At 35.5% G+C, this 26,300-nt stretch overlaps 1 protein-coding gene across 1 annotated transcript in view; it reads left to right on the forward strand.

The window, feature by feature from the left end:
• Positions 1–26,300, forward strand: part of ascc3 (activating signal cointegrator 1 complex subunit 3) — a 382,719-nt gene that overhangs the window by 275,085 nt on the left and 81,334 nt on the right. Inside the window, exons 15-17 of the mRNA XM_088905827.1 lie at positions 17,948–18,139; positions 20,178–20,402; positions 25,366–25,485. Of these exons, the coding sequence (XP_088761953.1) occupies positions 17,948–18,139; positions 20,178–20,402; positions 25,366–25,485 (537 nt within the window). The remainder of the gene's footprint in view (positions 1–17,947; positions 18,140–20,177; positions 20,403–25,365; positions 25,486–26,300) is intronic.

Genomic DNA, 26,300 nt, shown 5'->3' on the forward strand with positions numbered 1-26,300 from the left:
ATAGCTTTGCACATAGAAAAGTCATATTTATCATAACTAAGACCAGAAAAGGGTCATAAATATTCACACCCCTGCAGTTAATATGTTGTAAATTCTCCTCTAGCAGGTATAATTTTTCAGGTCTTTGGTTTTTGTTTGTGAGCTGCCTTCTTGTTTTCAAACTACAAATGTTCAATTGGGTTCAGTTTTGGATTTTGAAATGGCTCATCGAAAACAATTATTTTGTTTGTAGTAAAACAGTGTGCTTTAGTGGCCTCGTTAGATCTTCTTGCTTCCCCATGTCTCAACAGGGACCCGGGATGCAACATAGCCCCAAAACCTAATAGCTTTCCCTCCTTGCCCATTTCACTGTGGGCATGAATGTTTTATCAACATGAGCTTCACCAGTTTTATGCCAACCATAATAATGATGTGCTTGTCCCATCAGCTAAATATTTATTTTATCTGACCATAAGACATGGTTCCTGCTATTGTTCAGTTTACTTTCCTTAAATAGAATGTAAGCAGAATTGAATTCTCAGCATTATTATTTTTTGTTTATTTCATAGATGCTTAATGTACATAAATTATAGCTGTTTTCATTAGTTCAGTGATGGGATAAAAGGTGAATTATGAATAAAGGTGAATTTTAATTTTGTGGAATCCACTTTAAAGCCATTTATAGCTGTCTCGAAATTTAAATCATTTTTAAATGCCCAGTATAATACAAAAATGTTCTTTTTCATTCAGTTTCTTTGTAGCAACTGCTATCCTCAGGTGAGAGTTGTTGGCTTTGTGCTCATGCTTTGACATTTATCTGTGCTTCTGCAGTACCTACAATAGTGTGAAACAGGGTGAACATTAAGAGGAAACACTTCCATTGCTCTAGGGGTTCATCCTCATGTTCTTTCTTCATCGGCCTGCTAGAACAATGTGCCTTAAGCTTGCATTTGTGTTGTGGAAAGGGCAGTCTGTGTGCTGAAAAACAACAAGAACATGGAAGAGGAAAAATCAATTTTAATTAGGACAGCAGTATACCTGCAGTACACCTTTAGGTCCATAGGGACATTTAAGATAAATTGATCCAGAAGTCATTAGAAGAAGAATAAACCAGTACATGAAGCTTTGTAGGTAACATATTTTTTAGTACCACAGTATACATCAGTGTGCTGTCTTTTAATGAGTGCTATATACTGGTGTGACCGAGAAAAACACTCTGTTAAGCATGGGTGTTCATACAGTGTTCAGTAGATTTTTTCGTTTTGTTTTGTTTAACAAAACAGAACAGTATCATTTTGTAAAATATAAAATAAATATCAATTTTATTTTCTGTTTTACGCAAAAATATGTAACAATAATGTCTGTGCTAAGGATGTGTTATGGTCTTGTTGCTGTAGAAGACTTTAAAAATCCTGCTAATGGCTTACCCTTATTAAAGATTCGAGAAATGACTGGCATTGTTTAACAGAATGGCGCTGGCTATAGAAAAAGCAGCTGGTAACAGCTGAAAGGAGAGCGTGGTGAAAAGTAGAAAATGCAGCTTGATTAGTATGTTGTAGATGCTTCTGTCATTAGCAGCTATCTGTGCTGCCAAAAACATTTGACAAGTAAAATAATCTTTTGTTTCTAATATATTCATAGCTAGTACCTTATCTAATTATGTTATAGTATTGGTATTCAGGACATAGATTGCCCTTTTCTGGTTAAAAGAAGGCCAGATGCAGCCTTTAATGGGCTATTTCATGATATTGCAGAAGTGATGTTGCACATTGACCCCTATTAAAGCTGTTGAATAAAAAAAATGGATGTGACGCTGAAGTGATTACAGCTTTAACAGTTCATAACCTGGATCTTGCAAGTTACTGAACCAAGCAACAACAGAACATGCATTTCAATACAGTTGTCAATAACCCTTAAACTGTGTGCACTGGAAAAGATGATTTAATCAGATCCATGCTAATCAGTTGTAAAAGATTAAAAATATTTGATGATCTGAACTATTGGAACAAATTAATCAGTAGTTTAAAGATTGAATGACTATTGTATGTATTTTTTACCAATTCAGAACTAAACAGTTGTGCAAATGAAATGCGCACTTAAGTACTCACGTCATCAATAACACCACCTTCCTACAGTATGATAGAATTTTTGTCTCTTCTCTGTCGGTGACACAAACAATAAATTGATAGATTAATATAAGGAAATAAATACTTTTAAAAATCTTCCACGTTTTCATATAATGCCTTAAAAAACTGCCAAGTACATAATTTTAGACTTCATTTCCTAACTTTGTCATATAAAATTATCAGTGTAGTCCTTGAGGATTTTAAATTACTGTGATTTCAGACAACATCAGCTGCTGCTCAGTTTTTGTCAAAAGAAGACAGTGCTGTGGTTTTCCACATGTGATAAACAACCACTGTTTGTTTACCTACTATGAGTCTACTTTGGTGCAAAACGTATAGAAGTGATGGTGGAGAAATGAAGATAAATCAGGAACTGATTATGCTGTATTTAAAATGCAGTGGGTTACTGTCTCAGTTGCTTACCAACAACATAAATATTAATAGCACAAGCCTTGAAAGAGGTTTCATATTCAAATCCTTAATTTGCAATAAATTGATAAAGTGCTGAATTGTATTTCTCTTGGTTTTGTATTGCAGACTATCGAACAGTCCTACACCCTATATTGGTATCATTTCTAATATCATTATAATCTTTTGGATTTTGCCACTTCTAAGATTTTAGAGCATTTCTTTTTCCAGTGGCTCCAGTTAAATGCAATATCTGATGTTTCAGATTCTGTTAATAACTGCAATAACTAAAAATAAATAGTCCCTCTTGTAATCATGCTTTTTGGACGGCATGGTGGTGCACTGGTTAGCATTGCCGCCTCACAGCGCTGGATCTCTGGGTTCTGTTCCGGACGTGTGGTGCTATCTGCGTGAAATTTGTATGTGTTCCCTGAGTTGGCATGGGTTTCCTCCAGGTACTCCTGTTTCCTCCAGCAGTGCAAAGACTGGTAGGTTTCTTGGCTTCTGAGAAAATTGCCCCTGTTGTGGGTGCCCATGTTTTCTGTGTGTGCCCTGTGATGGACTAGTGTACTGTCCAGAGTGTAACCTGACAGTGGAATGTTGTTTTCTTAACTGGGTCTTTTGCACAGCTATGTTCAGGGGTAGTCCATATCCACTGACTGTTAATTATATAAAACTTAACGCCCCTAAATATCCATTCTGCTGTAATCTTAGTTTAGTTAGACATGTGGTCGTCTCATTGCTATTTATGAAGCACTTCATAGCTCAGCTCACAGCCATAGTGTTTAAAAACAGTCTTGGATGCAACAGAAAACAGCAGACCATATTCAAAATAAGGGGTATGCAAGTGCAGTCGGCCATTTAAGTGTGCAAAGAATTAACATAGACAAAAAAGTATTTGCATTTTAAGCCTAGTGATTTTAGAACCTTGGAAGCTACTAAGTGCACTTCGCAATTTATTCAAATAAATGTATTTATCTATAGTTTAAGTAGGTATGCAGTTGTTTCTGTGTAAATCGTTGTTAGTCTCTAATTACTGTCATTAATTTAATTAATTAATCTGTAATTAATGTTACAGTATAGACAGTATAGTACAAAAGTGATGGGTATGAATTTAAGCTAATATTCATATTATATCTTTTTTATTTATCTAGTATTTTTTCAAAACACCAATTCCGTAGTTTTAAATAAAAGTCTAGCTTGACATTTCTGCTATTAATCTTGTTTATGATAAAGATTAACAGTTGTAGGTACAGTAACTACAACTAATTATAAGTCCCAAATGCATGACTTTACTGTAAATTTTGCATTAGACTTTGAAGAAGTAACCATAAATTTGCATGCCTTGTTAAGTTCCAATTGTAAATCATATTTTTGATTTCCGATATTTTGAGGTACAACTGTCTTTTGGTATAACCTGTATAACTTCTTATTTATAGTTATTCCAATTTTACTAACCAATTTAGCGTTCACAGTTGAAATAGTGCTTTGTAAAACCCTGTTTTGGCCCTTGACAAACAATATTTTTGCCATTCTGCTTTGGATTAAATAAAGCTAGTTTTGATGAAGGGGTTGGATATACAGTATCATTAATACTGATGCAGTTCTATAAGGCAGGTTTTTATCCATCTCTTTAGGCAAAGGAGCGTCTACAGCAATGCATTACATTCAGACTTAACCTTTGATTCTGTGTGTGAAACTAATTGTGTTAAATAAGACATAAACATTAAAAATATGTTCTTATTTTTAATACATTGTCAGAGACAGTATGCATAGTATGGCATGTAGTCCACCTGCTAAAACTAGTATCTTGAGTGTAACTTTCTGTATGCTTCAGTGATACAGCATAGCACCCTATAGCAGCATTATCTGCTATTATATTGATCTGTTTTTCTCTGGACTCTGGAAAGTAGTTCTGTTAAATATTTGGAAAATGCAGTATAATTATTTTCAGAGCTCACGGGATATGTTCACATATTTTGTCCTCAAAATCAGAGATATCAAAGAAATGCAAATGCATACAGCATATTGACTCTTTACAAGAAAACAGCACAGTGTGACGTTCAGCAAATAAAGATGTTTAGAATATCTGTTAAGTGTCATCAAGACAAGTATAGCTGCAAGAAATGCAAGAGCTCTAAATATGTTATTAGATCTCAAGACTAATAAATGAACATTACATATTTCAGATAAAGAAGAAAACACAGCAGAGAGTTTCCTAATGAACTGCATGAACGATAAGCAGTTACAGTATAAAGTGACTTGGAGAAGTTCGACCTACAGTACCTAACTCTGGACTACCTAGCAGAGTACCTTGCTAGAGTGAAATGATTTCTGAGGCCTGCAAACAGTAAAGAGTTTTAAAACTGTAGTGTTCACAGTGAAACATATCTACCTACTGTAGGAAAAAGTCCTCAACAGTAACAGTAGATAGCATCTGACAAAACAACAGTAGAAAAATACACCACTATAATTAAATTCAGCATAAAAAATGGTAGAGTGTGGATAAATGTTTAGCATTTGCAGTGTTTTGCATATTATTGCAGATTGCTAAATTAAAGGTACATGTATGAATCTCACCAAGTAAAAATACAAGCAGTTTCTTCAGTACCATTTTGTGCCACCTACAAAGAGATTAATCAATCAAAAGAAGGTAATTCAAAACATTTATTCCAGTAACTGTATTTTATTAAATAATCTCTACTAACTACCAAAACTGTTTCAAGATAAGAATTTAGATCTCATAAAATATATCTAATACTAGTTTAAATTGATAATAATGCTAATTTCAAATATCTGCTCAGTAATCTGCCTTTAGAAGACGTTCTGAAATAAATCACATGAATAAATATGTAATTACATAATACAAGCAATAATGTATGGTTCTGTTCTGGGTTTAAACATTACTTATTGAATTAGATATGTTGCTTTGCTTCCATGAAAAACATGTTTACAGTGTTGTTAACACATTGGATACACTACATTTATTAAAACATTTTCCTGTGTTATTTTTGCATATTTTGGAATCAAAATCCATTAAATGCATACAGTATAATACGTACTGACATTTCGGGCCCTTTGAATGGAAAAAAATTCCACATGCAGGAGAAGCCTCTCCTATCATCTAGGATAGTGCTGTGGAAATATGTGGCTAGAATTTTAAATGTTTCTCATTGATGCACAAACTGTGGTCAAGCAATTGATGACAGATCTTTGAGAGAGGAGCTCAGCAAACTGTAAAGAAGATCCGCCTCAGCTTTAGCAAATGCAGGTGGGGGAAGTGTGCAAGATTAGTTTGTCAGCACAAACTGTCCAAAAGAAAATTAGTTTTAACAGATCTACGGGGCTCAGAAGACAACACTAGACCAGATGATGGTTGCAGGCTCCTTTCCCATGAAATGGCAAAGCAGATGGATAAATGCATGCCATTGAAACATAAGAGAAGAAAATAGACTTGACATGTTTTATTTTCTACTGAAGAAGAATTTAGTTAAAAATTACTTTTTTCAGCTAGGAAAATTGTAATGTTTTGCATTATGTGCAACATCTTAAGAACTGCATCTTCAAGATAAAAAACACCGCAACAACTGTCACTGCTGCTTTACCCCATAGTGCTTGCCTCTCTCCCCTTAACACCCACACAAGGTTTATAACTGACCCAATTTAACACACCACAAGCTCCTGTTTGTGAGTGTGGTCATTTCATTTGCAGCTTAACAATGTTTTTCTCCTCTCAAGCCATGTACATTACCTTAACATATTTCTAGTATGAGGTCATGTTTGCAGTCCCCAGATAGTTTGGAATTTCTGTAATAAAAATATACAGGTACAGTACTGTAAGCTTTAAAACAATGTAAACCAACAGTGTGGTGAAAGAGCAAGTACACTCCCTTTATATTTTATGGTTTAATGTATTTAGATATATTTGACCTTCACCTTGTCCTCACCCAAGTCCTAATGGTAGATAAAACTAACCTCATTTGATAAATAACACAAATATTTAATGTTGTCATTGTTTATTTAAAAACAGTCAGCATTCAGTATCTTTATGTGATGAGTAAGTGCGCCCCTTGATCCAGAATCGTGTGGTATTCCCTTAAGCAGCAACTTGAATTAAACATTAACTGTAAGGATTTAGCAGTCTCTCACATCACCTGGGAGGAATTCTGGCACACTCTTCCTTACAGAACTGCTTCAGCTCTGTGATGTTTAAGGGCTTTCTTGTACACATAGCTCTCTTTAGGTCTTGCCACAACATCTTTATGGGGTTTAGGTCTGGATTTTGATTTGGCCATTCCAAAATCCAGAGTTTCTTCTTTCTGTGTGTTTTCAATCGTTCTCCTGTTGTATTATCCTCTTTCAGTAGAGCTTTAGCTGTCAGACAGCTCCTCTGACATTTTCCTCTAGAATCCCCTGGTATAGTGTGGAATTCATGGTAAACTTAATGATAACAAGGAGTCCAGCTCCCGAGACAACAAAGCAGGCACCAAATCATCCCCACCACCACTGTTATTGATGGTTTGCATGGGGTTCTTCTGGTGCAAGACAGTGTTTAGTTTTTGCCAAAAAAGACACTTTGCATTATGGCCAAACAACACCACTTTTGACTTATCTTTCCAGCAAATTGTTCTAAAAGCCTTGTTTTTCATTCAGATGCCATTTTGCAAACTTAATCTACATGGGAATGTTCTTCTTGTATAGAAGAGGTTCCTCCTGGCCATCCTTCCATGCAATTCTTATTCAGTCTGTTCCTGGTGGTTGGCCCATGAACTCTGACATTTACAGTGTAAGAGGCCTGTAGATATGGGGTAGTGTGAAGAGAGGTTTGAAGTCAAAACCTGCAAATGAATAGAGAGGAATAGAAGGAAACGAGTGTTGTTGAGAGAAGGGGGGAGGTCTGATTCTAGTTTCAGGATTTTGGTGTTGGATGGCTTTCTGCAATAGGAGTTCAGAAACCCCTCTTTGAGAATGCAGATGGAGAGAACAGTGTGATCATGGCTGTTAGAGATGAAATGGGAAACTATGGGCTTGGAGAGATTTTTGATCCTCACAGCCCTGACATGTTCCCCGAAACGGTCTCTCAGTCTCCTTCCTGTTTCACCAATGTAGATAGCTGGGTATTTTTTGCAAGAGATGCAGTAAATAAGGTTGCTAGAAGTACAAGATGTCATCTGAGTGGCCCAGAATTGTCCTAAGGGGCCTTGAATCTGCGTGGTATTATATATATACAGGTGATACGGCAAGTTCTATTGCAGGAGTAGGTACCTGGTGTGGATGATTGCTGAGGGCGGTCAAGTGAGCTGTGAACAAGATTACATAGATTAGGTGGTCGGTGATACTGTATGAGATGATGGGGCGGTCAGAAAAAAGGGTACCAGTGGAGGGGTCATCCTGTAAGATGGGGAAGTTGTCGTTAATGGTCCGGTGGATAGAAAGGGTGGTAGGGAAGCCCCAGTGGAATGCAGTTGTGAAGCTGGGAGTTCCTAATTGAGCTGATGATCCGAGGGCTATTTTTGGCTCGTAAGAGGGCCCTGTCAGTAACATGGGTAGGGTATCCTCTGTTAATGAAAAAAAAGTGCATTTTTAGGGCTTGGTTTTGGAAGTCCAAGTTGTCATTGCAAAGTCATCGGAGCTTGAGGAACTGTGAAAAATTGAGAGAATTTCTTGTATCTGTGGGGTGAAATGAGCTGTACAGGAGATAGTCTGTGAGTCTGTAGGTTTGTAATAGACAGAAGTAGAGAGTCGGGGATGGTTAATGGATAGGTTTATGTCCAGAAATGGAAGAGTATTGGAAGATATGTTAACTGTATATTTGAGGGACGGGTGGAAGTTGGTGAAGTGATGCAGAAAGTGCTTAAGCTAGTCGTTGGTGCATGTGGCGGCACCGAAGCAGTCACCAGTGTATCGCCCTGTAAAGTTCAGGGACAAAGCCAGTGTAGGAAGCAAAGAAGCATTCTTCTACCCAGCCGACGAATATATTAGCATAGCTGTATCCCGTCCTAGTGCCTTTGGCAGCTCCACTAACCTGCTGATATAAAAGGTTAGGTACAAGAGTATGGGTGGGTGGATCAAGCACTGTGCATTTGTCCAGTGTTTGCTTGATATTGTAGGCTGTCTGATTTTTTTTTAATAAATAAGGAGAAAGTAGAACGTCCACATAATATTTGTCAAAATGAAGATATTTTTATTAGGATTTAGCAAGGACTAAGTGAAGGTCAAAGATGTCTTAATATGTTAAACCATAAAATCTTAAGGGAGTGTACATTTTTTACCTCACTATAAATTATGAACTGAGCTGTTTGGAGTTGCACTGTTGAAATATTTGATAAAGTTAATATGGCATCTCTAGCTACAGTAAGTAAAAACAAAAATCAGAATTTCAGCTTTTCCAATCTACAGTGTACCTTTACTAAAATGTTGTGCTTATGATGTGATTCTCAATTTTGAAACAAAACACTATCCTTTTGCCTTAAATTTGGTGTCCTGTGTTTATTTTCCAGCATCATAGCTACTTTTAACAGGCAATTAGCAATTATTGTGGTTTCACCACATCCCCATTTAGAAAAACATTTCCCTTGTCCTCTGAGTATAGGATGTGTTTTAATTATAATTAACTGTAATTATTTGCAATATTATATGTGGTGTATAATCATCATAACTGCATTTCCATTATACTGGAAAAATATTGTCAGCATGTCTCAGTCAACAGCTGGAGAAAATAAATGCACAACCATACTGTATACACCTAACAATTGGTAAAATGCTGAACTGAAATTAGTTAAATGGGCTTTGGGATTACTGATCTACATAACCTGTAAGTTGTGCTTGACAGATTGATGTGACAAAACACTCAGTGGCTGAGATATTAAGTAATAAAGCAACTCACCTTCTTTATAATTAGGATTCAGTGTTTTTAACTGGAAAAAAGAATCATCCAAAGAAAATTTAATGGGACATCATATGTAAAAAAATAAAGACCAAAATTGCAGAAGGCCACTTACATTTTTCAACTTCCTTTACTTTATTCTTCCTAATAGAGTTATACTGTACTGTGTTTTTAATAGTGTTAGTGCACTGTTCCCAAGAGTATTGGAACTAGTAGTATCTGTTGCGTTTTTTATGTTTCACAGCATATGCATAATATACTTCTGTTTTTTTTTTATTTTAAGGTTTATTTTATAGGGCAGATGTGAGATTTTAGCAACATTTCCTCTACTTACACTCTACTAACTATTCTATTAAAAAAGCTTCAATAAGTAAACTATAAGCCAATGTATACTTTCTAATAGAAGGAAAATAGGAAAAGTTTCCATGCTTACCATATACATGAACCTCCTTAAACTGCAAAAACGTAAGTTGTCAAATATGCAGCCCCAAGCCAAATACTCTACCATGAAAAGTAGTCACCTAATTGGTTTCTGTATCTTAGGGTATAAAATTATAGGGTGTTGAAGTTTGTATTCATGTTTCAGAAACTGAAAGCATCAATCCCGAAACAGATCCTAAATAAATTGATCACCTACTTCTCAGACTCATGATTAAAATGAATTAATTGACATTGTTGAAACAATTGCAGTGCATTAGTACTCCTGTATCCCTTTACTTTGTGAAATTGAATTTATAACCCTCATGATTATTTCTTTACATGCCAGATGCTTTTGTCTAAAATTACTTGCACTAACAGACATCCTTTTTCAGATGACATGCAAAAAATATCAAATATAAACTATTCAAATGCAATAGAAAGATTCAAATACAATAAAAAATGTACATCAGTGGTAAACCAACAGTGGTAATGGTAAAGAATCATTGATTCAAGTCAAGAGGGAATGCCACTGAGCAGAGTGGAGTATCAGTTGGTAAAGGTTCGTGGCAGGGAGAGATCAGGGGAGCTTTTTAAACAGATTTGTCTTGAGATGACATTGAAACATGATCGAGGACTGAGCATTTCTGATTTCAGTGGGTAGTTAATTTGACCAATGCGGAGCCAGAGAGTAGAATGAATGGACACTGGAGGTGGGGGATCAGAGAGGAGGAGCAAAGAGGTCAGGAGGAAGTATAGAGAATGATGGACTGGAAGATACACTGGGGCAGAGTCGTTAAGACACCAGTAGACAAGTTGAAGTCCAAGTAGGGAGCTGCGTCATCATGCACAGGCTGCACAGGAAAAGGTTTATTCCATGCGGAAAGGAAAAGAAAAGAGAAACAACATTTGTGCTGTGGAGCCTTCTTCAGGCGTGAGTGTTTTGAAATGGTTGTGCACAGCTGTAGGGAGCCAGTGGAGGGACTGGGGTAACAGCATTGCATAAGAGAAACAAGGCGGAGAAAAGACCACATGAGTGACAGAATTCTAGATGAAACAGAACTGTCCAGCTGGGAAGGAGTCGCATCGGTCCAGGCGTTTGAGCCACAGGGCCTGAACTAGAAGTCTTATACACAAGTGAGGAAGGGACAAATCCAGCAGATATTGCTCATGAAGAAGTGCCTGGCATGGGCCAGAACAGAAAACAGAGGGGTCAAGAATGACAGAGATTTTATGGCTGTGCAGGAAGGGGGGAGAATAATGAGGAAGGTGCAGATCAAGGAATCAAAGGGAATGGTTGACAGAAGGGGAAGAAGAGAAAGAACAGTATTTAGACTTAGACAAGTTCAGTTTGACATGACATCCAGGAGGAGATGACTGAAAGGCAGGCATTAATACTGGAGAAAGCAAGCATATCAGAGGCAGGGAAAGAGAAGATCAGAGCATCATCTGCATAGAAGTGGTATGAAAGAGCATGGGAGGAGATCAGAAGTCCAAGAAAGTGTCGAGAGACAACAGCAGCATAGAGCTGCTGGGGACATCAGTGGAGAGCTAATAAGGCACAGAGGGGAAGCCATGCTCAGAGGCCTGGTGAGTGAGATCTACAAGGTTTGGAAGAGAGTGCCAGTGATTTTCAGGTCAGCAAGTGTTGACAGATGGATAATGTGATCCAAATCACAGTGTCAAAGACAACATAAAGGTCAAGGAGGATTGAGACAAATAAGAGGGAAGGAGCAGGCATTAATTCTGTGTACGTTCTGTGTAGATTTTGGTTATAGTCCCTGTGTCCATGTGGTTTTTCTACAGGTGCTCAGGCTTCATTCCACCTCTCCTAGACATGTTGGCTAGGTTAATTCATGTCTCAAAGTTGTCCTTGTTTGCTTGTGTGTGTCTTGTGATAGACTAACATCCTGTCTTGAATCGTATGCATGCAAAAAGAGGTTTTGCTCCTTTTCTACAACTCTACAAATAAGCAAAATGACAAAATATTTTCTTTTTTAAAGAGAAAAGGACATGAGTGTCACTACAACAATTACCCCTAACAGCACAGAGGAAACTTCTGAAAAATCATAAATAGAAATCATTTGTGTACAGATTTCTCCCAGAGAAAGCCATCTGATAGTTTGAACCCTTTTATCCAGCATTTTGACAATTCTGCATAAGAATATACAGTAGTTCAGGTGGGTAGCTGCATCAGCATGCGTAGGCTACAAAGGAGCAAATAATAGGTTTATTCCATGCTGATGAGAATAAAAGAAACACAACATTTCGGCTCTGGAGCCTTCTTTGGGTGTTTCCTTTCTTCTCTTTACAGCATGGAATAATCCTATTACTTGTTCCTTTGCAGAATATACAGTATACCTGTCTTTGTGTTAATTAAGATCAGTACTTGTCCGAAAGTTTCCAATTTCATGTAATGAATTTCTGCAAGAACTCATCTGTTATGATAAAAATAGTGTTAAAAGTGAATACAGTTCTGTTTTGAAGTATATAAAATTGTATTTACTGTATAACCCTTCACTCTCTCACTCCAAATTCTCATCATTTTATGTCTGCAAGCTCAACTCACACATTCAGCATTTTCAAAAGCTGGAAGATCAGTAACAGTTAAAAAATAATCAAAAGTACAAAATCTAAAGCAGTAAAGAGTTGCAAATACTATATGTAGATACTTATTTGGTGATGGACCTAAGAAAGGATAATAAGATGAATAAATGCAAGCATTAAACCTTGGATATTCTTTCTCTGCTCAGGATACTTTTTTGGGATTAGTATGACAGTTTTAATTATTTCATGACAAATTACCAACTGTAACAGACTCAATTTCATGCTAACAGCTGTCGTCACAGAATGCAGCTTTTTGTTTTATAACATGCAGACTGTCCTAGATGATTTTGGTAATTTAATTACTTTTCAGTTCAGATGTAATGAAATGTCTTTCCTGAGGTCAGCCCTTTATTTCTGTCTTCCTTCCTTCCCTTTCTTTTTCTGGTTTTAGTAAAGGCCAAGAAGTGCAGTGTGCTTCAGAAATCTATATTCAGCACATGCTGTTCATTTCAGCCCTTTCAAAGGAAGCCCAGTATGCGATTTTTCTGTAGCACGTCTGCAGAAACACAAAATAACTGAAAGAGTTTATGCTGTGGTGAAAACAATTTCCTCGACTCCTGAATGTGAATGTTTTTTTTTTTTTTTAGCAGGCCATTCCCTTGCAGATTGAAATTGATGCTTCATGTCTTAGCCGCATGAAATGCAAAAATTGATCACGGAGTATTTCATTCTTTAAGAGACCTCTCGTGGTTGCTTGTGTTTGTTTTAGTGTGTTGGAATACATGTGTGTGGACAGATGTGGGTCTTGGTATGCAAATATCTGTAGTCGCTGCCTCTTTGCCAGATGTTGGGGCTTCTCTTTTTATTGTTTGCCAACATGGGGAGGTGCTGTATGGGGAGTGACACCTTTGATGTCTGCAACTGTAGCAAACTATGAAAAGGGCTCTTAGGAGAACGTGTACAATATTTTAAAGGAGCAGGAGATCAGAGTGTGCTGCTTTGATCAGGTTCACTTTTTGATGCCTTTGTTGACTTAGGGCTAAGCCTTTCTCATGAATTTTGTTCGTGGTGATTTGTGATGTGGTTTGTGATTGTCTTTGTACCTGTGTTAATTAATTGTGTTTTCCATGTTGTGTCTGGTAATTGTGAAAAAAAATCTTCTGTCCAGTAAGACCATGCTAAAACATTTCTTGAAAATAGAAGTATTACTGTGTTCATTAGATATTGAAGTGCCATTACATAAATAGGGGGGAAATGGGGAAATAACTTTATAATGCCTACAAGGAATAATCATTATTCCATAAAAATTACAGAGAGAACGTATTTTTAACCACCATCTAAGTGCAAATTCCAGTCCTGATAATCGATGGAGAGGGAGGGGAGGTTCTTTAGCAGAACTAAGAAGCCCCTAGCAAGTTGAAAAATGCCATCTGGTACAAAACATTTTGATACTTCCAGGTGCATTGAAGTTTTTTATTTAATCTAAGCCTTTGAGCAGCCCCTGGTAATGATTTGAATTTGTTTATATTCTGATGGTACAGAAGAATATCTAATTGTTTTGGTACATATGTGAATTTTGTTTGCCCTCTACTGTTGGGAATAATGGTAATAGTCCTTACTAACAATGTTTTAATGTATAAGACATATTCATAATATACTGCTCAACATATTGTGATACCCCCTAATATGCAGTTTTTTCATACATGTGTTGGCAAAATGTGCTTTCACTACAATGAGCAGAGAAAAGAGTCATGAAGGTTATTCCATGTGTATACTGGTCTGTAAACCAGTATTTTTTTTAAATATGTTTGTTAATTTTTATAGGTTATGCCTGCATACTTCTTTTAATTTAACATTAATTAATATTTTTGTCCATGATTTATATAGATATCAAAGTGAATGTTTACATTTTTATGGAACTGAGGAATTGCAGACATTTATAGTTAATGCAAACAGGAATAACTTCAGCATTCACATTAACAAATTAATCAGACAATTGCAATAGCCAGATTGACTGATCCTTATGCCGTTTAGACATGTTAAGTAGAGAAGTAGTAGAGATATTTATTTCCCAGGTACTTCAGTCTCATACTTTATTTTACTCCCTCGGTTGATGTTTCAACTTTCTGATGCTCTGGTAACCATAGATGTTAATGATACAGCTTTTGGGGGAATGTGTAGGAACTTGCATTTAAATCTGCAGTGTTTTGTAGTCAGACTGTCAAAATTTTAATTTGCCTGATTTAGTGGCAACATACTGTACAGTATCAGCTCCCCCACACACAGTAGCGGGAACTGGTAAGCACTGCCAGATTCCACAGAGTTACATTGTATATGGATATTAATTATGTTTGTGAACATAAGGGTACCTGATGCAATACAAGAAATAATATGGAAATATGGTAAGGTATAATAACAAATAAGAGTATATACAATTATTTTTTAACTACAATATTAAATCTAAATCTGATGCTTCTACACAGGGCCTTTGTAGGTTATAATTGAATGTCTTTGTTTTTTTCAGTAATGCACATATTACTGTTTTTTTTTTAATAACTCATTCCTATTAGGTTTATATTTAGTCTCTACCGAAGTGCAGTAATGCTTTTGCAAACTTGGGAGACCCAAATCAGTGTAAAACAAGGTTGAGAGTGTGTGCCAGTGTTGATGCTTGCACCTATGAATAGTGTGTCTGCTGAGTGCCCGTGTTGACATTTACCTGCTTGTAGCCTGATCCTGTCAGAAACGAAACACGGCTAGGTCTTGTTATTACTGGGATGGGATACCTCAGAGGAAAACCATGCTGCTGTAAGTAGTGCTGATGGACCAGTAGGTGGCAAGATCATAAGAAGGTTATCAATGAAAGGTCATTTGGACCATCTATTCAGCTAATTGATCTGAGATTTGGGCACTACTGTTGCAGAGTGGTTAGCATTGCTGCCTTGCAGTGCAGGGGCCCTGGGTTCAATTCCTAAGATGCTGTCTGTGTGGAGTTTGTATGTTATACTCATATTTGTGAGGGATTCCTTCAAGTGCTCCAGTTTCCTCTCATAGTCCAAAGTCATATTAGTAGGTTAATTAGCTTTTTTGGGAAAACTGGCCCTTATTGGATAAAGCTGTTAATTAATGGTTGGATGGATAATCTGAGGATCACATCCTATTTTTTGAAAGAACCCAGGAAATTAGATCAGTATGGTAACAGTGGACACTCTTCTGTAGGAGATGAGACGTTAAACTTGACCTGTCCTGACTATGTGGTCATTAGAGGTTTCATGGCACTGTTTTGAAGAGATGATAACCCCAGTGCTGTGGTTAAAATCTATTCTGGGCTCTCTAAATTTCCCCCTTAATTAAGTGGGTGAAGCGATTTCTCTACATGTCTGCCACACATCACCTTGTAGGGTGCTGCACTTTAGTGAAGAAAAAATTGGGTCACCTTCTGTACGTGAAGTACTTTGGGAGCCACTGGGATAAAAAGTGCTATACGAATACTGGCAGTTTTGATTGATTGAGGGGCATGAGAATGTGAGGATTCTTACTGGCCATTCAGTCAATAAGTTGACAATCTGGGGCAGTCGCCACACCAGATCAAAGAAGATGAAGTGCCTTGTCCTTCATTCTGTCTTGGGACATATCAATAGACTGTCAGTGTCTGCTGATTGGATTTCCTGTCCTTCCCTGTGCCTCAAGTTACTATGTAATACATGACATTGGAATCCATCCCTGTTCCTGGAGAGCTCCAGTACAGCAAGATAGACATGTATACCCCTAATCAGCAGTTTCTAAAAGCTTAGATTTGTATGTGATTTGTACACAGTATTTATAGTTATATACAGTATGTAGATATGTATATAATTGCTGAGGTCATTAATGGATGTAAAAAGAACTGAATGAAATTAATAGAAACGAAAACATGTATGTTTGTGTTTTACACAACTACTTTAAAATGCAAGTGAAAGTACTGTTAATCTTATTAATTATGTAAGTGTAAATGCATGCATTCTTGTTGCAAATAAATGAAAGCTCTGTTGAAACTTGGGCTTATCAAATACAAATACAAATACAAATATACAGAGAATGCTTAATCAAAACCTGGAAGTTTATCACTTTAGAAGTCCTCCCTGATAGAGCAACCTCCTTTAATCATACCACCACCACCCCCGCCCATGTAGTTAGTTATATTAATCATTCAAACATTTCCTGACCATCTTTGGAAAGCACATAAGAGTTATTTAACTGCAGTAAAATTAGAAAAAATCTTACAAATAGTAAGAAAGAAATAAAATATACAAGTGAATAATAACCTATGCCTGATTACAAGCAATTTGGGTAATCGGACAAATTTTAAAATATTATTTAATCTATAGTACGTGCGTAATGTGTTTCACAGACCTTTATACAGACAGAAAATATACTAAACTCACTGTTGTTAGCACAGTCTGGGGGACATTCAGCAAACAAGCATCAGCTATGGATGAAAGGCAAACAGTCAGAGCAGGAGTTTAAAGACATGTATTGAACTACTGTACAAAGGAGCAGAGTTCTTTAAGAGTTTATGTAGAACCTAAGGCCGTACAATTGACAGACAAATAAAGATGAAAGATGGCTTGCCATTCTAACACCCTAAATTAGATCAATCCTGATGCCACCTGTTGTATAATTCCCAAATTAACACTTCAATCTGCAGTTCCAAAAAGACAGCCCATCTGTGCTGGTGTCACCTGTCAGAAGTCTATTAACAAGTTAAGAGTGACCCACCAATGAGGAAATACCACGTGGGTTTACCACGATACCTGATGACAGTCACCATCCATAGTGTCATAGATTAACTGTTGATATTTCTCATAAAGGTTGTAATCAACAGCTGATCATTTCAGAGTTGTAAATGTCCAAAATGTTACATCTAGATATGAAGTAGAAGAGTCCTCAGGTCACAATTGCAGGTCACAATCTGAGATACCTGGTGTGCAAGGTGAAAAACCTCTACTGGTTTCAAACACAGGCCTATTACAAACAAATGCCTAGAACCAATGGGGAGCCCTGCAGAGGTCTCTGAGACACCACAGAAGAGTATGAGAATCAAAGGCTGCACCCAGATCAAGTGGTAAGAGAAAGTAGTTGAGCCAAAGGCAGTTTTTTTATGCTGTGTCGATGATGGGAAGGGTTCAAATAATGCTACAGCAGCAAGGCATCTGTGTGCTCTAGACATTATCGAGAAAAAACATATTTGAAATGGGCAGTGGTCTGAAGTGGCTCAATTCAGTAATGAAGCAGGAGCAGACACTCTCAAACTAATGGGGGATTTTGATTTTTTTTCAGAAAAAGCGCTTAATATTAAAAATATGGGAATGTAATCAGGGAAATGCATAGGTTCAGGTGCTCATGTAATTCTTCTAGTTTAAAAATAATTTTAACCAAATCAGATGTAGTGATGTCTACAAATCACTAAATCCTTTTTAGTATAATGACTCTGTGGTCATTATGCCAGTGTGTTGTAAAACACCAAGCTCAGAAAGCTGATGGATTCATCTTTTTTCATTATTAAAGCAAAACTAATATAACTGCGTATTTGTCTCCCTTACAGATACAAAAATCTCGGAATAAGCAGCTGCGGGAGATGTTCCCGGATGGATTTGGGATTCATCATGCAGGAATGCTGAGGCAGGACAGGAACCTCGTGGAGAGCCTGTTTTCCCGTGGACACATCAAAGTTCTAGTCTGTACAGCTACCCTGGCTTGGGGTGTTAACCTTCCCGCACACGCTGTGATCATCAAGGTGAAAACGTCTCTGCCTAGAAATTGAAAATATATATATATATTTTTTTTAATTCTACTTTTAAACGTTTTACAAGTTTTGTCTAAACAATGTAAAGTTTGCTACTAAGAGAGGAATGCAAATGTAGAAACAAGTCGCTTTTATATGTGGATTAAACAAAAACAGGTCCTAGGTCATGGAAGTGCTGTAAGTACTAACTGTGGCCATGCAAACCTTAATGCCCAGCAAAAATCACGCAAAGGCAACAGATTCAAATCTCATGCCTCTTCAGGAGTCTTTCCAACTTAAGAATGCAATAACCTTCAACCCTCCCCAGCATAGCTATAGCCTGGGCGCCATCTCGTTGTTCTTTCTAATTGGGGTGTGAAGGTTCTTGTCGAAAGTTTCCTTGTCTCTGGGAAGGTGTTCTGGTTTACAGCAGGGGGCATGCTACTCAGCATCACTTAGAATGACCAGATATCCTTAGCTTCACTATGCTTTGAACACGAAAAAGGAGGCTATAGTCTTCATGACATTTAACATCAGAAACTTTTGATGTCTTGCTTGTTTTGTTTAGCATAAATTCACCTGGTATACTTGTAACCACGTATACTATGCTTAAAATAAGATTTAATCAGTTTGTTATCAAAACCAAAGGATTATTCCTTTTAAAAAAAGTCTGAGCTAAAATAGGATCCTTTTAATATACTAAAATATCAGAAATGTTCTGATTATCGATTATGGGTGAGACTTTGATCACCAGACAAATACAAGTTGTAAATTGCCTAGCTCAGTGTATTATTTGCATTGCAATGAAGTTTTGTATCCAGGCTTTGTGCTGGGCTTCAACACTGTCACTAGCAAGAGTGGGCCGCACAGTCTGTGATCTGTGGACTCATTAAAGGTTTTTTGCAAAGTGATTTTGATTATGGTGTAAAGCACATTAGTGTCTTGTGTTTGCTCAGTGCAGTGGTGGTTTTTAGAAATAAAGTAGCTGAACGGGAACTAGATAGATGCAAATGACAAAACATTTCAAATTGAAACTATAATGACAAAATGTGAAGTGTGGATTGTGTGTATGCTTGTGGATTGTATATATTTCTGTGTCAATGTATTTTCTCATATTTAGCAGAGGTAGACTCACACTTTACATTGTAGGGGCCTATTCAATTATGAGCACATACTTTAGATATGTATATATAAGCATTTCATTGCACATATATAGGCGTCATATTTATAATGGCAAATTGTTCATTCATAAATACAAAATCAAATTAGAGGGAAGCCTTATCATTTGAGATTTCTGAACCCAAGTACCCTTTTTAAACACAATGACTACAAAAGGCATTCTATCATTACTTTTACTACCAAAATAACTTCACGTTAAAATGTCCATCTTTTTACAATCAGTGTTGATTTTTAAATATTGGAACCAAATATCTCAATTTCACTTGATATTCAACGAATTTTTATAGTAATGTAAATGTGGTCGATATACAGACATTGCTAACAGGAAACACTGTGCAAAGCTGCAAAGTAAAACCATTATGGCGGTTTTATATACTATATAATTATGTTGCATACAAATGTAGAGTGTACTCAGTACATATAACACGGAAAAGAGCAACACTTAGATAGTTCATTAATATTTCAAAAGCAATCTACAGAGTAATGTTTAATAGTAATGATGTCGGGGATGACTTTCACTTTTTTGGTGTGCGTTGGTTCCTTTTTTGTAACTAATACTTGGGATAATAATGCCATCTAGTCATATAGAATATTGCCTTTTTTTTCCAGTTTTACCAAGTCCTGTAAATGCTCATTATCATTCCTGCAGTGAAGGCATATTATGTAGGTTTGTAATGTTTTTTTTAAAGGTTGTTTTACGTGTTTGGCAATCGATGTAAACACTGAATAGTTAAAGTATCTTGCTTTCTGGTTTTAGTCTGCTTTTATTTTATTTTTGTACTGTTTTGTTTTTTTTTTATGATTTTTCTCAGATGTTGTTTTGTTGTTGCCAATTCTTTTCATTGTGATCTTATTTTTTATGCATGAACAGGGTACCCAGATTTATGATGCCAAGAGAGGAACTTTGGTGGATTTAGGAATTTTGGATGTTATGCAAATATTTGGACGCGCAGGACGACCACAGTTCGATAAATTTGGAGAAGGCACCATTATTTCAACACATGATAAACTGAGTCATTACCTTACTCTGCTTACTCAACAAAACCCAATTGAAAGCCAGTTTTTGGAGAGCCTTGCTGACAATTTGAATGCTGAGGTATTGTATGCTTTATACTTGTTAAAACTATTCTGTATTAACCCTGTGGCACTATGTCTTCTGCATAAATATATGTCTGATCTTCTTCATAGGAGGATTAAACAAAAAAAGTTGAATATTTCTTAAAAGCTTTTTCTTATTCAAGCTTTTGGGGTATATTTTCACAGTCTGTGTTAATAATTAATGTGCTTGAGATTGTTTTACTGTTTAAGGCTCATTGCTGCAGTTTAATACTGCAATTATACTTGTCTTTATTTTACTTTCCTGTTTTAATGTATTCTGGGAAGAATATATTAAAACAAGACAAGACAAAATCATTTTATGTCCAGCAAAATCAAAATCATTTCATGTCCATTTATGTCATTTTATGACTATAATAGAGAAACTTAGTAAATGCATGAAATCCTAAGATCTGATTGATATTGATTGAAATTCATATTGAGATAAGGAACACACCTTCAAGCTTGGTGGAAGCTTGGAAGGAAAATATACTTAATCATATACATTTCAACAGGACAAATGCTAATAACATATTCTAAGTTTATTAAAACCATTGGTTTTATAACCAATATTTTTAACCAATGAATAACCAATAGTTTTTTTTTCTTATCATTATCCAATCGGAGTTCCGTTCATCACAGCACAGCAATTACACAAACAACAGGTTACTAAAAATCTTGTTGGAAATTATGCGGAAATCAAGATTAAGGTGAAGCAGTTCTAATTGTGATAGAAGTTTGTGAACATCTCCAGGCTCTACTGGCATTACTTAATTTCCAAACTACACCCTTGCCTTTTTATTTCAATGTGCCTAATGCGTTCCCAAAATTCTCTAAAGAAGCAGCGCTTTAAGTCAGCCGTTCCTTGAAATTTGAGTCTGAGTCTTGGAGAAAAACTGTATAAACTGGAATTACAAAAGCAAGGGAGAAATAATCCAGGCCTTTAGATTATATTTGGTACCCATTTAGTGTGTTTTATTTAAATAAATCATAGGTTCGTAGGTTCTATTTGTGCAATCTGACTTTCATCTAAAAAAATACTGAAAAGTAACAGTTTTGCTATTTTTGTCTGAAACTATTCAAGCCAAAAGGAATGTTTGCTCCAAGTACTCTAAAAACTCCTGTTATCATTTGACATTGCTGTTAAGAGATGACTTTGTCATCATTGCTTTTAATTTAAAGATACCACTGGTGCCTGAAGACTGAATAAGAACATTTTTTTTCTTATTTTGGTTCATGTAATTTTGTAAAATATTTATTTTACTACTTCATAGTATAACATAGTGTTAACATAAATACACATAGATGTCAGAATCTTTTCTTTTAGTTTTAGTAACTTTATTTAATTCCATATTGTGTAATATCCCAAAGATTATCAGTACAAAATAGAAATTGTTTTCTATTTTCTTTCAAGCACATAATGAATAGCACATTAGTGAATAACTAATTACCAGATATTTTTCTAACTGCTCACCAGGTGGCAGCATATTGTGTAAATGTAACAGAACAAACCACTGGATGGCGCTCAAGGATTAATAATGCCGATATCACTTTAGATTCCTGGATTGCTTTTTCTTGAGATAAATGCATGGTAAACACTAAGAAGACCATTGTTCTTGTTATTCATTATCTTATTATTGAATTAACAGTTGTAATAATTAAAAATGTTGTAAATATCTTATTTTAAAACGTTCTAAATTCATCTTTTAATTTATCTGTTTAATAATATTTTTTTTAATTCAAGTCAGATTATTTTTGGTATTAAAAATGACATTATGACCAGTGAGGAGATTATATTCCCACAATTTGTGACCAGGTTAAATTGCAAGAGCAGTAGTATTTGGCTTGGCTAGTAAGCATCCATTATTAATGCAATATACTGTATAAACATCACTTTGCAATTCATGTAGTAAATCTTAGGACATGGTTACTACAGTAAAGGGAATCTTGACTAGTGTGTTTCAAGGCTGAAGACATTACAAATTCAACTCACACCGACAGCGATTATCTTTTCTTAAACCCTGCTGTCAGTTCACTCTGAAGGCAGGAGGTGGAGGAGTCTTTTGAAACATAAATATAGAAAGCAAAAACCAACAGAAAATGTAGTCTCCAGATTTTCCAGCATTGTTTGCTGTTACAAAATCATTTTTAAAAAGCAGACACAAAGTAAATATGCATAAACCAGAGCAAATACAACATGTTGCTCTTAAGAAATCACAAGATGTGGTGCTTTTAGCTTCTCAGACATAGAGCAGTTCTGTGTTGGTTTTTTCCTGCAACCTGAAAAGTAAATTGCCCGATTTGCTTATATAAGCAATGATGTGAAACACCAACGGATGTGCAAATGTGCTAGAAAATTTACAGTTGTGTTGATTCTAGTAGAGTGATCTGAATGATGATATCAGAACTGGGGGAGGGTGGCGTTGTGTACAAATCCTCAGGAGATGACATTTCTTCTGACTAGAAGTCATATGCGTGCTTCACGATTTACGGATGATTGAGATATTTTGTTTGAGATTCTTGAAAATTGTCTATACTGGAAAAAATATAAAAGGCAAAATCTTCACATGTTAAGTAACGCCGTATGAACTAAGAACACAAAATACCATTAAGGAACATTGAAGCAAGATATTTGCATTAAACATAATATCCGATATAAACTGTCAGTGGTGATAGACCTTAAAAGAAATTATTTGTAACCAAAAATCATTTTGGTTCTTGCCATCTTTATATATTAAAAGTATAGAGAGAGTTTTTATTATCCCCAAAGGGCAGTTTGTTTGTGTTTATATGTGAGGCAGAAGAAGCGCTGTGTAGTTTCCATACATTTATTCTGATATGTTCTTTCACATTTCAAATGTTTAATGTATAAGGGTGTACTTCTCAATAAAACACAGCATTGTGCTCTGATTTGCAGTTTGGGCAGGATGTTTTTGTTCTCAGGAAGTTGCATTTCTATTAGGTTACAGTAGTGTCTTACAGTTTATGACCTTCCTGTTTGATATGTGCATATCTTCAAAAAGAACTGTTCATTAAGACACTTGAAATGCAGTTGTAGATTTTTGTAATAGTTGCATTTGAATGAAAATGTTGCCTGTAAAATATTTCACTCATTAATAAAACATTAACTGAAATATTGTGCTGTAAGTCATCGCAGCAGTCTTCCTTTTTTGGTAGTCAACTTCTGTATCTGTAAAGCTGAATACATTTATCAGTGCTTTTGAGTTTGTTTTATCTAACTGTATGTAAACTCAGTATTTAATCATACATACAGTATACACACTAGTGTTGAGAATTATGTAGATAATTACATTTTAATTAAATCCCATCTAAAAAGAAAAGCCTAATTTAAACCATTGGCTTATGCCAAAGTTTATTATCCATTTCAAATGAAAATCTAATGGAGGTACACTTTGTGAGAAGTGAGAAGACTGTCAAGTTTCAGAATCATAGCTGAGTCAAGAGAACAGTGTAAAAATGTGGGACAACTCAAAATATTTTTAGAATGATAAAATCTGTTTCTTACTTGATTAATGTATTGAGTAATTTTCCTTCAATGAAGGAAATATATAAACTATCCCATAATAAAACATCAGCCACAATCAATGGATTTGGAAAAGCTGTATGCATGTATGTATGTAAACAGAAATGTAAAATGCAGACATACACTATATTATCATTATTTTTGCCTTGGCCGATGCTTCTATCCATAGCAAACCTACATTTGTTCAAATGGATATTTTACTCAAGTAATTTGAGTGACATACCTTGCTCAGGGGCACAATGACAAAGTCTTACCTGGGATTTCAACCCACAGTCTTCGAGTATTGTGTCCAGATCCCTGACCAATACGTTACACTGATGCCTTAAAATAAATTATAAATCATAATAATAAGAAGTGTTGAAATCAGTATTCTGGTTTGTCTGCCCTAATCATAACCTCAATGAAGGGTAAAAAAGAGGGAAAAAGAATACTACAAACAGCATATATATTCTTTGGCAGAAGATTTGGACTAAGAAGGCAAAATGAGACAATGATATATTGCCAAAATTGTGTGACAGAATGACCAGAGCTGTAATTGTAAACAGGAGGGATAAATTGCTGACAAATGTTTGCAGAAAAATGCCAGGAAAACATATGTTGCATGTTCTTTTAAGGTGGTTATTGAATGCTCATGTAAATGTAATCATATTTAATAGTTTGTGATTCTTCCTTTCTTCATCGTATTTCACAAAGGTTGACCACGTGTTTATAGAATTTTATGTCAATGTAAAATACTTTAAAATCTTTTGTGCTTACATTGTTTTCCCAAATCATTTGGTCCTTTTTATTATTTCAATGTAAAATCTACATGAAGAGCCTTTTACCGATCCTCTTTCCTGTTCCTTATTCTAAATGTACGGAAATCCTATTTTCATTCGTAGAGAAGTTTTATACTAAGTCATGGATGTTGAGTGTATGTAGTATATTTAGCTCAAGTGGTAAGAAACTAACTGTACAAAGTATAATAAACAGGGCCTTCTTCACTCCTGACATTAGTATTACAACCTCAGAAACTAGGAATGGATCTGATCCGTACTGGGATGGGAGATTTCTAATGATCAAGTCTACTTTGTCCTTTTTGTGTCTTCTTTATTAAAGTAAAATATAAACAAGATATACATGCATTTTCACATTTATCAAGACTAATGGATTAAAGTTAGTTAAAAGTAGTTACTGAAAGTCTTAATGGCAGTAGCATAGTCAAGTCATTTTGATAAGAGAAAAAAATCACAGTTCTTTATTTCTGCCCAGTTTTAAGTTTCATCAGCTTCATGATCATTTTAAAAATCTATAGAATATTGTGATAAAGAGTGGTAATGGAAATTGAATGACATCATGCATGAATTCAAACACTGTTAGAAGGGAATGCTTTCACAGTAATACATGTTATGTGTATAAATAAAATTTGTGTTTGTTTTAGATCGCATTAGGAACCGTAACCAATGTTGAAGAAGCAGTGAAGTGGCTCAGCTACACATACTTGTATGTGCGTATGAGAGCAAATCCATTAGCATATGGTATCAATCACAAGGCATACCAGGTAAATATAATGTTTTACATGTTTTATTGTTTATAGTTGTTAAATGCTGCTTACTCTTTTCATTTTCTTGAAAGACCAAAAAGCATAAAAAATGCAAGTGTTTGTCCTGTCCTGCATTTACTACAGCTATTTTCTGTGCTTCTTAGAAAAACCTTGGCCTTGCAGAACAAAACTCAGGAAATATTGTCTTTTGTGACTTACCCTGTTTATTTACATAGATAGCAAAAAAAGGGAAAGAGAAAATGTTAAGAGCATGTTTCCGTATATGTATTTTTACAACTTCAGCTTGAATACTGTCTCTCCTTGCTTACAGTCATGAAGCTTCACTTCATGTGAAATATAGTGTGTAATCTGTGGTAAATCCCATTATTTATTTTTCCTGGAGGAAAAAAATGATGAAACACTATAATTCATCTAAGTTTGTCTTTTTATGCCGTTGTGTTTTTACATCATGAAAGCTTGTGTTCCTTAGACACATATACATGGGTTAACACAGCATTTTTACAACATATAAAAGAAACAAAACCCAAACAGACCTAGCATAAAAAACAAGTAAAGTTGAATCTGTTAATTCATGATTAATCATTGTCTTTGTTGTGATTTTCTGACTCTGAGGTTAAAATAAGGAATGAATAAAAGACATGAATTCATTAGCTTATATTTTAATAAGTTGCATTAGTAAAGATGCCAAGCTTGTTTCTGTCTGTAGCATATAGAGCATAGTGTAATTAATTGAGCTACTCAAGTCCTCACAATTAATACACCAACAGTCTTTTTGGTATTCAAGTATTTACATCAGAAGATTCATTCATAAA

This window comes from Atractosteus spatula, chromosome 2 (genome assembly GCF_055471065.1).
Source record: "Atractosteus spatula isolate fAtrSpa1 chromosome 2, fAtrSpa1.hap1, whole genome shotgun sequence".
NCBI classification, from domain to species: Eukaryota; Metazoa; Chordata; class Actinopteri; order Semionotiformes; family Lepisosteidae; genus Atractosteus; species Atractosteus spatula.